This window comes from Gambusia affinis, linkage group LG10 (genome assembly GCF_019740435.1).
Source record: "Gambusia affinis linkage group LG10, SWU_Gaff_1.0, whole genome shotgun sequence".
Taxonomy (NCBI): Eukaryota; Metazoa; Chordata; class Actinopteri; order Cyprinodontiformes; family Poeciliidae; genus Gambusia; species Gambusia affinis.
Genome location: NC_057877.1, coordinates 27325604 through 27341945, shown reverse-complemented (window position 1 = coordinate 27341945; position 16342 = coordinate 27325604). Strand labels below are relative to the sequence as shown.

At 34.9% G+C, this 16342-nt stretch overlaps 1 protein-coding gene across 1 annotated transcript; it reads left to right on the top strand.

Annotated features, from left to right (window-relative positions):
• Positions 1 to 473: 473 nt before the first annotated feature.
• Positions 474 to 15843, top strand: stxbp3 (syntaxin binding protein 3). The gene is made up of 19 exons (XM_044129799.1): positions 474 to 555; positions 1624 to 1673; positions 1791 to 1872; positions 2443 to 2519; positions 2596 to 2668; positions 2748 to 2848; positions 4237 to 4382; positions 5984 to 6077; positions 6823 to 6947; positions 7032 to 7130; positions 7218 to 7275; positions 7986 to 8051; positions 8160 to 8240; positions 10762 to 10897; positions 11031 to 11137; positions 11918 to 12016; positions 12809 to 12894; positions 13907 to 14055; positions 15157 to 15843. The coding sequence occupies exons 1-19, from the start codon at positions 510 to 512 to the stop codon at positions 15258 to 15260; spliced, it is 1779 nt and encodes a 592-aa protein (XP_043985734.1). The 5' UTR covers positions 474 to 509; the 3' UTR covers positions 15261 to 15843.
• Positions 15844 to 16342: the final 499 nt, after the last annotated feature.

The window sequence follows — 16342 nt, the reverse complement described above, 5'->3', positions numbered from 1 at the left end:
TTTTGTGGAAAACATTTATTTTCTATAATTGCTTACAATTATTTCCTTATGCTTACAATTATGCATAAGAAACTATTGGAATATATTGAGCTTATTATTATATTATGTAAATAAATATACGAATGTATAATATAAATAATTATTGTTATTAATATTCTTTCATTTTTATTTCTTAAATACTTTCATTTTAGAATCTTTAATTTATTCTTTAAAATTTGATACTTTAGAAAATACCTTTATTAGTAGTTTTCTTATCAGTATCTTCACAAAATATTTATTTTCTCATTACGTAAGTAGATGTTTAATTATTTATTTACTTTCTTGTTTACCTATCTATCAGAAGCATAAAACATATCAAAGCGCGTCTGTAATTTTGTTTCCCCTTCAGGTTCAATTAAAAAAACTACAGCGTCACCCGTCGCGCCCTTTGTGACGCAATTAACGTGCGTCAAACCGACCGGAAAAAGAGGCGCAACAGTGGAAAAAAAAAAAAAAGAGAGCAAAACAAGATGGCAGCAGTCTCGGATCACGGGCTTAAGCGAATAGTTTGGAAAAGTAAGTTTCCCTACTGTTTTTACGCATTTATACTTTACGTAAACTTGACTCGATAATTGTGCTGATTAATTTTCCGATTTTTGTCTAAAAGTAGCGGCCGTAAAGTCCTTTTGTATGTCGGTTGAAGCCCCACCTTATTCCCCAAGAAAAAAACACGACTGACAGAAACAAACTTGCTGTCACCTCCACAAGTTTGCTCCGATTAAAGATTAGCACGTTGTGATAACAAAGCAAGATGGCTGAGATTAGCGAGTTTCTTTATTAATAAAACTTTTGTAGCCATTTGGAAAAGCAATGTTTGTTGGATTATATGCCTGACAGCGTTGAAATAATCATTTTCTTTTCTCCTCCTAACTTCCCGTTGAATGAATATCCAATCAATATTGGTTAATAATGGAGCTTGATGAAGGAGAACGAGCAGGGTTTGTTGTTGTATTGAATCAATCGATCAAATTGTATTTGTTTAGCACATTTCAGCAACAAGGCATTTTAAAGTGCTTTACATAAAATAACAAAGTCTGGTGATCTGTTTACATAGTAGCATTGATCTTCCGGGGAATCTGTAGGGCTTTACACAGATTAATGGACAGACATTAAAAGAACAAAAAAACTTTACTTTGAAAAGCATAATCTAACGTTGAAATATATTCTAAAGTTTTATGCTTCAATCTCTCTTTAGTGACAGTGAAAGTTTTTGATTGAGCAAAGTGAAAGGCAAATTAAGTAATTCAGAATCACACAAAGGTAAGCGAAGTATATAAAAATAGAATAGGACACCATATATAAAAGGCCAAATTAACCGTAACAAAAATAAACTGAAGTTATTAGAAATATTAATTAATAATACTCAGATTAAAAAGAAATAATCAACTGTGTAGGATGAGGTTTTTAAAATAAAAAAAATACATATTTTAGATTAGATAAAGACCAAAGTATTTGTTTAGATCATAATTGTTGATTATACATAATATTATCTAAATATTGCCATAACATTTACCAACTGGAATTTTGCACTCAGCATGTTGGCTTTTGGTTTTGTGTGATAACTGATATTCTGTGTTTCTGCAGGAATAAAAGACACAATAATTGCAGACTGCAAAAAATCTGAAGTATGGAAGGTAGGAACAGAAACTTTCCATATATTATGACTCAAAACAAACTTTTAGACTTGACTGTGCAACAGTAATTTCGGCCAGAATTGGTATTTACTGTTTGTTTTGAATTTCTGTTCACAGATTCTGATTTTAGACCCATTCACCACCAAGCTTCTCTCGTCCTGCTGCAAAATGTCAGACCTGATGGAGGAGAGGATAACAAGTAGGTTATGATATTTACTTTCAGACTTTGTTGTAAAAGAGATAATTCATAAAGATTGTGAAGTAAGAGTTGATTAGGCCTGAAGGTAAGGTCATTTTATTAACATAGCACATTTTCAGCAACAAGGCAGTTCAAAAATTTGCTTGCATATAAGACAGTAAAAGTGATTTTGTTGATTAGGCTGAAGCGACAGTGTAGTAGAAGTAAGAAATACTGCAACCTGCAGGTGGGAGGTAGCATCACGTAAACCCAGGGTTTTTGATATTTTCGCAGAAAATTTGGAGTAAACTTGCATAACAAAAATAATCTGGTGATTTTCATTTCAGAATTGCAACAAACTGGAGGAACTGATTGATATAATTTGCCAGTATGCAGATAAAAACGACTTTCATTTGATTGATGAAATAATATTTTATCATGTAACTGTTATCTTGAATGTTTCTGCTCCCCTGGAGTCTAGAGGGCCACATAGGAAGCTATGGCGGTGCAGATTTGGCCCCTGCACCTTGAGTTTAAAACACATGTTGTTGTTTGATGCCTTTTTCTGACGTTAATGTCTTCTCTGTTTAGTTGTGGAGGATCTGTTCAGAAGCAGGGAGCCTGTCACTGAAATGAAGGCCATCTACTTCATGACACCAATCTCCAAGGTTTACCGTAATAACCCTAATATAACAGCATAAACTCATTATTAAAGAATTTTGACTGAAAATTTCTTGTTTTCAGTGTGTGGAAGCCTTTATAGCTGACTTCAAGTCCAAACCCAAATACAAATCAGCTTATGTTTATTTTACAGACTGTAAGTAACCTACAGGTTATATAAAAAGATGTTTCTGGATGTCAGGGTTGAAGTTGACAGTTTTTTCTGGTTTCCACAGACTGTCCAGATGACCTCTTCAACAAGATGAAGGGTTCCTGTGCAAAGCACATACGGGTCTGCAAGGAAATAAACATTTCCTTCTTACCACAAGAAGCACAGGTAAATGGTTTCAGCTTACTTTTGTAGTAATTTTTAATAATTGGTTCCTCTTTTTATTCTTAGGGATTTATTTTTCTTGAAAACATAGCAGGTTGTAATGTGCTTAGATAACACAGAGAAAGACGCATTTTTATCCTCTGAGGGAAATTAAGGGTGTTGGTTGCTTAAAGTTCTGATGTAACAATCTTGTGTGCTTCCTGCTTTTTAATAATGAAAGAAATGTCTCTGCATTTAGGTTTCCTGTCTGCTTTCTATTACAATTTCTGTGTTTTAATCTGGTTTTAGAAATTAAAATGAATCAGAATCTTGTCAGAGTTTCAGCTGGTGCAAAACCCAAACTTTGACTTCTTTACGTCACTGGAGAAGAAGCTGGCTGTTCAGACAGCTGTATTGATAGGAAATTGAGTGGAAGAAAAAAGTGTGATTTAAAAGTAAAAGTCTTTTCAAACAAAACCTATTCAACATTCAAGGATTATGGACTACAACTGTTGCATCTAGGGATGCATATTATGGATTAATGAGTTAATCTAAAATCAATTTGTCTTATCAGTCGAATAAATGATAAGCAGCCATTTTCTTGAAAACATGAGTTTTCTACTGTGTCAAGAGCATCTCTCCATAACACAAAGGGCTACCTTTTTCATAACATTCAGAATATATAAAAAGCACATAACTATTTATTTTTTATTAGGTGTATTAAATACTGACTCAATAAGTAGAAAATGGTGATTTTCTCACATCATTAAACTAAGACAAATAAGAAAAAGGTTGTGATTAGATGTAATTAGATCTGTCATGATAGAGTTTTACTGAACATTAAATTTTATATCAATGAATAATAGTATTGTCATTTTCAGACAATTCTCAATTAATATAATAATAATAATAATAATAATAATAATAATACTGGCATGTTTATGCAAGTATGACCTCACAAATATAAAAAAAACCCTTCAGTTTCCAAACACTGGAAAACATTTTAAATTCCCCAAATAAACTAAACAACAATTATTAAAAAATAATTATGAAGTGTCTTTAACCAAATATTAATAATTCAGCTTCGACAGGGAAAACAGGCAAAAAGGGCAGGTAGTGCAAACTAACTTCTTCAAAACGGCAGCTTTTCAATGATAGCATCTCTTTAATGACTGTTGTCTAAATTAAAATTATTTGGCTCAACTTAATTGATCATACGATTAATTGATTTATTGCTTATTGTGGTAAGCTTACCTTAGCATAATTATCAAAATTATTGGACATAAATACTGAATCTGTGTAATAAATCTAAAATAATGAGCTTCCCTTTTTAACATTTGAATATCTGAAAAAATAACCATCTTTTCAGTGATTTTCCACCTGATCCCAATTTGCTCCTGCGTGGCTTTCAGGTGTTCACATGTGACGATCCGGGGGCTTTCCGGAGAATCTACAGTCCTCACAGTCAGGACAAAAGCAAGACATTGGAGACTCTGGCAGACCAGCTCGTCACCCTGTGTGCCACGCTGAACGAGTATCCGGGGATCAGATACAAGAAGTAAGCAGAGAAGAATCGGTTTCTCTGCTTAGGTTACAGCACATCTCAGCCCCTAAGCACAGCTTCGTCTTTTGTTGGATTTCTTTTAAACGTGTTTCCAAACTTGCCAGAAAGTTTCAGGCGAAGGTTCTAATAGATATCACTTGTTTTGTTATGAGCGCTTCCCGTTAAAGGAATGTTTTCTGAGTTGCTACAGTCTATTGAACAGTTTTAATCATTTCCAGGTCAGTAAGAAACATGGAAAGTATTTCAGTACTTTATCTTGTGGTCATTTATGTTGAATTTTTCTAAATCATAAATAAGTTCCATCCATTTAGTTTTTCTTTGGTCAATTATAATATACTTCACTTAGTTTAGAACCAAAATCTGTAATATTTTTTTTTTATTTGGTACTGTTTAGATCACTTTGATAACTTTTATACCTTCCTATTAATTTAATTGATTATGGACACACCAGGGGTTGGATGACTTTAGTTTGGTAAATGTTTGGTGTGATGACGGTTTTGACCACCTTTTGAACATCAGATTAAGTTAACTTTTGTTTTCATCTAAGTTATAAGAGAATTTTAGTTATTATTTTGTCTATACTTTTGCAAGAAATAAAGCATATATGTTTTCTCAAACTATAAAGTCGGAACCAGAAACCGAACCACATGTTGCCGCTCCAGATTGTTCTTGAAAAATGTTGGTTTTAAAACTTAAAAGGCTGCAACACTTTATGTATTCCACATTTTATAAGGATAAGAGAAGGATTTTAAAACAACAAATAAAATTCCTAAAAATATGTTAATTTGAACTGTCCTGCTGGAGTTGCTGTTTCCTAGCAACGCCAGCTAAGCCCAGCCCCGTTACCTAGCAACCTAAGCAGAACTCCGGTCAGTTGGTTTTATATGCTATAAAATGGCTGCTGGACTGTTGGCTGTTTTGTTGTTATTTCAAATGCCTTTTTTATATAGTTAACAAGTCAGTGCTATTCTTGAAACAAATTAGCATTTTTAGTAGTTTACTATCTTTTGTGACAATCTTAGATATTGTCAAGGGTTTTGTACAAAAACGTACTAAAAAATACAAAAAATACCTTCAGACATCTAAGTGAGTAGGTTTTCTGGAGCTTAAAGAATCAAGCTGGTTTGAGCAAAATTAGCTTAATTCTTTGATATAGACTTATTTCTGTTTACTAAAACTGCAGTTGTGGCTTTGTCTATTACAACTATTTTAGTTATTGATCAATCTATTCAAGTTCAAAAATACTTTGCAATTAAGTATTTTTATAGAATATTAGAAATACATTAAAAGATCCAATTAAACAAATTAAGTTCCTTTTTTAAATAAGAAAATAAAGATTTTACTGTCTGAAATGCAATACCAAACGATTCCTTTAACAAACGCCACAGAAATTCAATAAAAAAAAAAAAAATCTGACACTGGCTTTGAGGTTTATGTGATAGGAATTGAGAAGTGCTTTTGGATTTCTTTTTACTTTTTGAAAATGAGCTCAAAATGTTTCAGCAAAGTCTTAAGTAGCTGACTGACTAATAACTTTTTATCTTGTTTACGTCTCATACGCGACTCCTGCATGTAACAGTATGTCTTGTATCTAGAGACAACAACATGATGAACGCCAAAACGCTAGCAGAGCTGGTGGACAACAAGCTGACCAGACACTACGAGTTGGACGACAGTGGGAAGAAAAAGGTGAGACGTCTGCCGAACAAAGAATAACAGAAACTAAGCCAGGCCTTAGCCTTGGGAGTAAATCTGAGTCTTGTTTTTCACGCCCATCTGTGTGGATTGTAACATTTATTCTTTTGCCTGAAGCTGTATTTTTCCCAGAAATCTGCGGGTAAAACGTGCATCATTGCCAAACATTAAACTGTTTTTACAAGTAAATCAGGTGCTTTAAAGGCGAACTGTTATGCAAAAATTCACATTTTGCATGTTTTTGTACTTGCATTTGGGTCTCAACTGCTTCTAAAAAACAGCCTAAATGCTTAAAAACAAACAAACAAACAAAAAAGACGCCCAGCTGTTTTTTGACAAAAGTTTCAAAAACCTCCAGGTTATTATGTCACATTTTATGGGCAATGCGGTGTTACCTAGCAACCCCAGCTGAGCCCAGCCCCGTTACCTAGCAACCCAAGTGGAACTCAAGCACGTTATGTATGCGCTGGAAAATGGCTGCTGGAACCACTTGCTGCATTCTTGTTGGTTGTGGAGGAGGCTCCACTAAAGCTTTTCAAAGATCTATGGTGGTGTAATTGCATATATTTTTGCAGCCATTTTCACATATGAGTGTAAGCATTGAGGCAGAACTGAGCAGATTGAAATCTGACTAAGAAGGATTTTGTATATAAAATAACGTTTTAAATAGAGATATCCTAACCTGCTCAATGACGCATAACAGGTGATCTTTAATGGTTGACTTTCCCTCTGCTGGCAGGAGAAGACACAGGCCCAGCTGCTGATAGTAGAAAGAGGTTTTGACCCTGTAAGCCCCATCCTCCATGAGCTCACCTACCAGGCCATGGCCTACGACCTCATTGATATCCAGAATGACACCTACAGGTAAAGCTTTACCTAACTCCAGCTCCCAGCCACACCATTTCCTGACTCCCAGCTAAACGCAGCTGTGTGGATGAACTCATTCAGGTACAAGGCCAAAGACGGCTTGGAGAAGCAAGCCCTGCTGAACGAGGACGACATGCTGTGGGTGAGGCTACGGCACAATCACATCGCCGAGGTTTCGGAGTAAGTCTCCCCAACGTTCAGCTTACCGGTACATCATGATCTGGTTCTCCTTATTTATTTCTTTTCTTTGTTTTTGCCTTGTTATAGACAGATCCCTAAGATGGTGAAGGAAATATCTGCCAATAAGAAACAGCCTGATGGGAAGGTAAATAGCTGGAGCTCCTACCGTTTCTATAACTTCTCTACTTGTTTTAATCTGAGGAATTTCATACCTGATACTTTGGTAGATTCGGTTTGATTGGGGATAAAAAGTACAATGTTTGTTACATTTTCATTTGCTGTAGTTCACTTTCACACTGCACTGCGTCAAACTAAAACAACCAATTGCGAAACCTGTTTCCCTCCTTGCCTGTGGGGGCGCTGTGCCACGAACCACTACAGGAAACAACATAAAACCCTCTGAAGAAGATATGATTTAAACTAACTTTGTCACAAAATGTAAACAAAATTGGAGCAGACAGTTGTAGGATTTCTCTTTCTCCATCTTTGGTAAAAAAATAAAAAAAACAGAAGCCATTTCTGCTCTTAGTGCTACACTAGCACATTTGTTTTAGTTGTATTTACCCAGAATACCCTGCGTTGTAGTCTGCTTGCTGCTTTTGGAGCGGTCTTTAGTCCGCTTGGCATTCATATATGCATTCAAACCGCTAAAGAGCTCACTTCAACCGAACCGAGACCGAGATTTGTAGGTGGACTGGAATTTGTGTTTTTGGTTTGCTTCAGTTTGATTCACGACTTCCCAAACGAACCAAGGTTTCCAAGTTAGAGTTATTTAATCAAACTATAGTTTAGTTATATTGGACTAAACAGGGCTGGTGTAATTTGCTAATTGAAACTTTTGTGTAATCCTTTCAGATCACAATAAGCAACTTGGCACAAATGATGAAGAAGATGCCCTCATTCCGTAAGCAGCTCACCGAGGTATGAGAACTTTATTTCATTCATGATGCAGCTGTAAATATAAAGGACAAGTAATAATAAATGAATCTCAGAATAATAAATAAAAACTGTTGTTTTGATCCCAACTAGAAAACGATTCACCTGCAGTTGGCTGAGGACTGCATGAAACATTTCTCAAACAATGTGGAGAAACTCTGCAAAGCTGAGCAGGTCTGTCTGGACTTACTGTGGTTGATTTTGAAATTATGCTAAATTCTTGCATTCTACACCCACTAATTGGTTCAGATAAAATTATCTTAACGGTCCTAGATGTCTCAGGTGTTTATTTTTATGAATCGGTACTTCAGCTACACAGACATTACTGAACATTTCTCCACTCAAACATTGGATTCCCATGGTTTCAGGAAGCTGCTATAACATTTCTTCATGTATCATTTCAATCCAGAGAAACTGGGTACACATGTATACCTGTGTGTTGTAAGCACAAAGCTTACAACACAAAGCTTTGTGTTACAAAGCTTACAACATGTATTCTATGTATTCTGCACTATGTATTATGCAGAATGCATAGTGCTAATGTTAGCATGCTAATGTTAGCATTAACGCTCTTCCTTTGTTTTGATATGACTCTTTGATAAGGAAGGGCGATATGGACTTAGAGTTTTTTCACAATATTTTGTAGAACTATTGTGATAGCCATAAAAATTATGATAAAAAAAACAATATACTGTCTTTTTTAGGCACAGAATTCATAGCATCACAAAAAAATGCTGCTTTTGAAAAACATTTCCTCTTGAAATAAGTTTCTTCAGCCCGCCACTTACTTACAGAAGTACGACTTATATCACTGACCTAAATATGGAGACTTCATTTAATCAAATTTATTGGTTTTTATTGATGCTGTCATGGAAAAAGTTGAGAAAATTAAAATAGAGAAGAAAGAAATTATTTTTTTTATTAATTGTGATCAATCAATCAAAAATCTTATGAAAAATCTTTCATGATAAATGATTAACGATACGATAAAGGCTCAACCCCACTTTTCAATTATTTGGTTTTGCAAGTTTTCTCTAGTAATTTAGCGTGAATTAAGTTTATACAAATACTTTTTCCACTTTATTAATTCATTTGTTTTTTAGAAGATGTTTTCTTTTAGCAGTTGTGAATAGCTTGAAAAAAGTGGCCTATTAGTGAAAAATCCAGAAGATTGGATGGAAATTATATACAGGAAGTGGAAAGTGTCAAAAACTATACTAACAAGGTTTTGTTTTTTTACTAATTTAAATGGTTTTTATGCTTGTATTTTTATTATCCTGTAGTTTGCATAGAATTGAAAGACAAAATCTTCTCTTCCTTTTCCTGGCTGTACGTTTCCACAGACGTGTGTCACTTGGCTTCTTGTTTCTGTTCCTGAATTTTGCCTGTGGTTTATGTGAAATTATGTTTCAAAATGTTCTCTTACATTACACTTGTGTGAGAAATTACCCGGCCATTTAATTCCTCATTTTAGTTCCAGAACAGGGTTTGTCAGACTCATTTTCATTTTGGAAAATACCAAGATCCTAAATGTTCTTAAAGGGCCGGTTGTGCCAGAATGTGTTGATAAAACCCATTAATAAACTTAAAATAATAATAATTATCTGTGTCTGCATTTGATGACTATTTAAATTAAATACTGAACATCTTTTCACACTGATCTACCCCTACAGAATTCTGTAATTGTTTTATACATTTTTGTAATCAGAATCTCTCATTCTCTGGTGCTAATTGTACATATTTGCAAAAAATGTTGCAGGAATGTGATGTTTTGTTGCTCGCTGCATGAATCACATACTTTAACTCAGTGTTTCTCAATTCCAGTCTTCAGGCCCCCCTGCTCTGCATGTTTTAGATGTGGTTCTATTCCAGAACAGCTGATTTTAATCATTGCATCACCATCAAGAGCTGCAGAAGCCTGTTAATCACCCATAGATTCAATCCACGTGTGTGGCAGCAGGGAAACACCTAAAACATGCAGGGCAGGGGGGCGTGAGGACCGGAATTAAGAAACGCTGCTTTGACTTGAAGTCAAGTAAGATTGAGGCAGAGTTGGAGTAGAAGTAAGAAATACTGCCACCTGGAGGTTTGAGTTAGTATAACTTTAACCCAATGTCTGAGCATTTTTGCACAAAACTAGCAACAAAGTCACAATTACAAATTGGCACAGTGAATTTCAAAAATACTTTATTGATCCAAAAGGAAAATTAAATGAATTAGGGAGGCATCGATATAAAAGTTTTGACCTATAGCTGATGTTAGTATTGCTGTTATGTCCAGTAACTGATATTTACCAATACTTTATATTTTTTACTACTGTTTTGGGACTTTTGGATTATAAAAAGATAACAACAAATATTGGTTGTTCATATCGCCCCAGTTTTATTTATCGGTTTGATACCGACATGTTAAAAAATGTTCGTCCAGATATTTTGTGCATCCCTAAGATAAGTAAATCATAAAATTGTGGAAAGCTGGAGAGACTGATTGATGTAATTTGGCAGTAAAGGGATAAAGACTGCTTTGATTTGATCAAATATTTTAATAAAATAATATTTTATCATGTCCTTGTGGTGTCCAGAGGACCACATAAGAAGCTACAGCGTACCTGATGTGGCCCACGCGCCCTCAGTTTTACACCCGTTGGATAATATTTGTATTTTTAGGAGGTTAAATGTTTGTCTTTCTTGTGTAGGACCTCGCTGTCGGTTCTGACGTGGAAGGGACAAAGGTGAAAGACCCAATGAGGACTCTGCTGCCGGTGCTGCTCAACCCGTTCAGCAAACATGACAAGATTAGAGCCGTGCTGCTCTACATCTTCAGCCTGAGCGGTAAAACATTCAACTCACCCTGCAAAGCCCAGCCTCCATTGACTGCAAGGAATTAGTACAGCACGGTTTGTTTTATGTTTTGTAAAATGTTGAATCGATGTTTTATTGATTCTGCTTTGTTTTGTGTAAACAGGAACGACAGATGAAAACCTGAACAAATTTATCCAGCACGTTAAAATCGAGGACGAACGAGAGTTTATCCTGAACTGGAAAGAACTGGGCGTCCCCATCATCACATCGGTATGAGAAAAACTTTTATCCTTTCACTCTAACCTGTCATTTAAAAATAAAAAATGACGTTTTTATTCCGTTTGGAGCTCAGAACCTGTAATTTCAGGATTCGAACAGGTGCTTGAAAATGATTGAATTTCAATTAGGAAAGTACTGGATTTCTGCATAACGTCCTTGAAATACTTCATATTCAAACTGCAGCTGTTCAAAACGCCTGGTTGGACCAAGCCCCGCCTTGGAGGTGCAGCTCCTTCAGACTAGCCACCAGCATTTGGCAAACACCTGGTGAATTTGTTAATCTGCTGAGATCATTGTAGGAGCTACTTCTCAGTGAAACACTGCTAAAAATCTGGTAATGAGGTTAATAGAGGAGCCACTCTGCAAAAACAAAAGTATTTTTGGTCTATTTTCTAATGCAAATATCTTAGTTCACTTAAAATAACACAAGACTACAAGAAATAGGAGCTTGTTTTAAGTCGATAATTCCTAAATATTGATGAAAAAGTACCAATGGATCAAGTACTTTTTTATCAAAAGTAAGGAAGTATTGGCTTCCTTGCTAAGTCAATACTTAGTAGAATTACAGCAATAATTTTAGAGCTTAAAATAAGCTCTAATATCTTGCTGAAAAGTTATTTGTCTCGTTTTTTACATTTTTGAGGAAAAATGTTACCCTACAGTGTTGTAAAAAGCAGTTGTGGACGGCACAGAAATATTCCTGGGGCCCCAAATGGCCCCCGGGCCACACTTTAACCACCTTATTGCTCATCTATGTTCTGTTGTGTTCAGCCCAGTTTCTTCCCCCGCAAACCAACCCGAAGAGATCGATCCCAAGATGAGACGTACAACCTTTCCAGATGGACTCCAGTCATCAAAGACGTGATGGAGGTTAGAGAGCGAATGAAACGCAACAAACTGTTGGTCACACCACTCTTTATAGAAAAAAATGAGAAAAATCCACTCTGAAACACAGCTTCCAGGCTTTCTGGCAATTTTCCTGGCTTTAATTTATGAAATCTGTCAGGTAAAAAGAAAAAGGAAGAGTAAAAATCATCTCTGAACTTTTTTTAAATTCACTCTGCTGACATTAGTGGGGAACTGAGAGTTAAAGATATCCCCCAATGGTAATCTATTACAAAATTCACCTTCTCTTAGGTCTATGTTTCTATTTGTTAGTAATTTTCCTTCCTTTTGGTCAGGTTCATCGTATCATTACCTAAATACTTACATTTAACATAATTAAGTTTAAAAATGACTGGTTTTATATGGTAAGTAGTAGGGGCCGACATTTATTGCATCATGTATCGTGAAAAATTTCTTTACATAAGAATTGTAGCTCATTATAATAAATTTCCATTGTTAATGTTAAAAGAAAACTGACAATATAGAAATGCTACTTTTCTGTACTGTCTATACTCAGGTTTTGCTCCATGAGAGCATTAATAAATTAATTACAAATTTTCCTGAAATTAAAACTGTGTATTCTACCATTAGAGCAAATAAAGGGTAAATCATGAATTAAAGTTGGTCTGGAGAGCTTTATAATCTTAGAAAAATAAAATAATTTGAAAACTGCTTCATGTATTTATTTTTCTGATGTAAAAATTATTTTATGTATGCTGCAGAGAAGATTTACATCCTGATTGCAGAAAATAATGTAAAAAAATGTATTATTTTCAGGATGCTATGGAGAACAAACTGGACTCCAGAGATTGGCCGCACCAATCAGAGTGTCCCGCTGCCTGGAATGGCTCTGGCGCCGTCAGGTGGGTCATCAGGAAAAAACTATTGATATCCATCATTCAAATATTTCAACATAAAAACAGCAAGATCAAAAAATTGGGCATAATAAGTAAAATTGTCCAGATATTAAGCAAACTAATACCACAAGAACCCAGTTTTAAACACTTATAAATGTAAAGGTGGTAAGATAAAGGCAGGAGCAGTCACAAGTATTTCAGTTTTAGTCTGATCTTATTTCACATTTTGAATATGCAGGGCTTTGTGTTTGGCATGTTTGTGCCTCCCTATAATGTGGTGATTTGGTTAGTAATGTTTTTTCTATTATTGACAATCATCTCTTATTTTCACAGCAAACAGTTTTTTTGACAAATAAATTTGAGTAAGTCAGGTTTTGTCTGTGGATTCTCCTATTTTGTTGCCAACTATCAGCCAAGTTGGTAACAAATGGGGGCTTGTCCGGGATTCATTTTTCATTTATTTTTACTTGCACCTCTGATGATCTGCATTTTAATTTAAAAGTAACTTTAAGGCTCTTTGGCCCTCCCACAGTGGTGCCCAGTAACTCCGGCTAGAAATGATAAAACAACTAATATTTTTAAATAAGGATATAATAACAAATTCAGGTTTTAGCAGTTTTTCAGCTTTCTCATGGAATGGAATTACACAAAGTATAAATAATATTTAGATTTTTTTTCTTGTCATTATATTGGAATCTACAGGTGTGTTTCCACAAATATTAACATTCCACTGAAGAACATGTATTGATTTTTACCAATGTTTTATCCTTAAAAGCTTTATCATAAAACCTAACGATAGTAAAAAATAATAATAAATAAAAAACAGTGGCTCTTTAAAAATAGTAGCACATTACCTAGCATAGGTATTTCTCAAAAATGATCAGTCATGTAACATTTGTGACTCTAAACAAACTTTTATTTGGCTGGACTGAGGGCCAAAATGTTTTTTCTTTTGTTTTTGGAATAGACTTGTTCTTTTGCTTGAACTCCTAAATTTCCTGACATGTATGTTCTTCAGCGCCCGCCAGAGGAACAAAAGCAGCACCCAGGATGATCGCCGTACTGGTTCACGCCTCATCATCTTTGTTATTGGGGGCATCACCTACTCTGAGATGCGCTGCGCTTACGAGGTCAACCAGGCGGTGAAATCCTGTGAGGTCATCGTGGGTTAGTATTCCTCTTTAAAACAACTCTATTTCTCTGGAGTTGATCTGTTTGTGCCATTCAGTCAACTTCAATTTTGCCTTAAATGTGACCTATTGTGCTTCCTTGAACAGGCTAGGGTAGGTCAATGGGCGATACGAACCATGTCCATTATAGCAGCACAAAATCTCTCTTAAAATGAGCTGTTTTAGGGCCTCTTGTCACTTTAAAACCAAATAAGCTCCTGTGGGCCACGTCCCCAAACTCTATTTACATTTTCACATGAAAATGACCTCAAACAGATGTGCAATTATACCCCTGTAAAACTTTGAAAAGCATTTGTGGAGCCTCCTGCACAACCAACAAGAATGTACCAAGTGGTTTCTGGATAGTAGGTCATCAAAATTCTTGTCTTTTCCAACAGCCATTGTACGGCACAGACAGCAGTAATACCAGTTGATCAAATGTGCTGGAATTCTAATTGGGTTGCTAGGTAACTGGGCTGGGCTGGGTTTGGGTGTTGAAAGGTAAATGGTGCAGCATCCATTGATTTTGTGACTTAACAATTGAAAGGTTTTGAAACAGCTCTTATTCCATGCACCAAAATACATTAATTAATTTCCAAAAAAACAGCAAGAAGGATTTTTTTCAAGCTCTTGATCTGTTTTTAGAACAGTTGAGACCCAAGTGGAAGAATAAAAATGTTTAAAATGTTTAATTTGCTTTAACATACTTTGTAACTCTAACATCTAAAAGCAACTTTAAAAGTTCTTAATTTGACCAACTGACCAAACATGCTGGAGCTCCTCTTGAGATAGGTTGGGCTTTGTTAAAATTGCTAGGTAGTAATTTGTGACTTTACATTCTGAAAGTTTGACACCAGCAAACATTAACTTATTGCCAAAAAGCAGCTGAGTGTTTATTTTTAAGTGCTTGGCCTGTTTTAAAAGCATTTGAGAAGAAAATGAAAAAACAAAAACATGTAAAATATGAATTTTAACTATAATAGATCCCCTTTCATGCTTTTTATGACCTGCTTAATTGTTCCTCCTAGTTTATTTTTTATTTTCGCCCCCTGCTGGTGCCAATGGGAACTCAACATGAATAATTTTTATCTTTCTACAGGCTCTTCTCATATCTTGACCCCCATCAGTTTGTTGGAAGACATTAAAGCCCTGAGCAAAGGTCCAATGGAAACCTTTACAATAGAGGAAAAGAGCAACGCCTGAGAAATCCCCCATGTTACTTCATCTCATATCACTCAGCCCTGCACTCACCTCAACGTCCTGATTGGAAAACTGAAGGGAATTCACCTGTAGCTTATTTTTGTCTTTTATTTTACTTTATGCACATTCATAGTGACGGTATTGACAAATTATCCTTAAATCTTTAATTTTGCCTGGCAGAATTTCTTTGTTTTTTGGTCAGAATACAGTCTGTTTATAATGTATGTAGCTTTGTACTGTTAAATCGAATTGATTAATTTTAAAATTAACTAACCTCAATTGACTAAAAGCAAGTTTATGTTAAAAAAAGTATCCGTAATGCATTATTCTGCTAACTTTTGACTTTAAAGAAAGATGCTGATAATGTTACAAGTTGAACAGCCAATGACAGCTGTGGGGAAATAAAAGCACAAAGTTGTTGTATATACTGTATGTATGCACTGAGCGTCTGCTTTGTTGTGTTGCCTTTTCTGATCACTGCTGTTTATAAACACCTAATATATTCTGAGTGTTTTTAAATAATTACACCTTTCTTGCATTGAACAACTGACTAATAAATGAATGAAGTGGTTCAACTTTGACAGCCGTTTTTACAATGTCTGCTGCTGTTTTTTTTATTATTATAAAGACACAGAGAATGCAAACAAAAATAATTATCTGCTATATGTTGTCACATTAATTATTTTTAATAGCTTTTTTGTGGTGAATTTTTTTCATCCCTTTGAATAAAATATTTGACATTACAGCAATTATCTCCTTATAAATGCTTTTTGCATGTTTTTCATGGTAACAGGTAGCAGAGATGATACAAAGTTTTATAAAATTGTGTCCAATATGTGCAGATATTTATTACGTGTTGAAATAGATTAATTTTTTGCTGACATTATGTATGTTTATCATTTCAGAGATGTTGATTTTAGGGTTTTCACTACCGGTAAGTTGTAATCTTCTAAATTTACATGAACTCTTGAAATATATCTCTCCATTTTAAAAATCTATGAAAGAGTTTTACTTAATATATTCTAACAGTGAAGAGCAAAACATAAACTCACTAATTAAATTCTAGTTTATTGGGCTCTCCTTGT

Bases quoted from the DNA above. Each gene is read 5' to 3' on its own strand.
- stxbp3 (XM_044129799.1), top strand. From the start codon at position 510: ATGGCAGCAGTCTCGGATCACGGGCTTAAGCGAATAGTTTGGAAAA. The intron at 7,276-7,985 runs GTAAATAGCTGG...TAATCCTTTCAG, and splicing joins AGAAACAGCCTGATGGGAAG to ATCACAATAAGCAACTTGGC. The intron at 11,138-11,917 runs GTATGAGAAAAA...TGTTGTGTTCAG, and splicing joins GCGTCCCCATCATCACATCG to CCCAGTTTCTTCCCCCGCAA.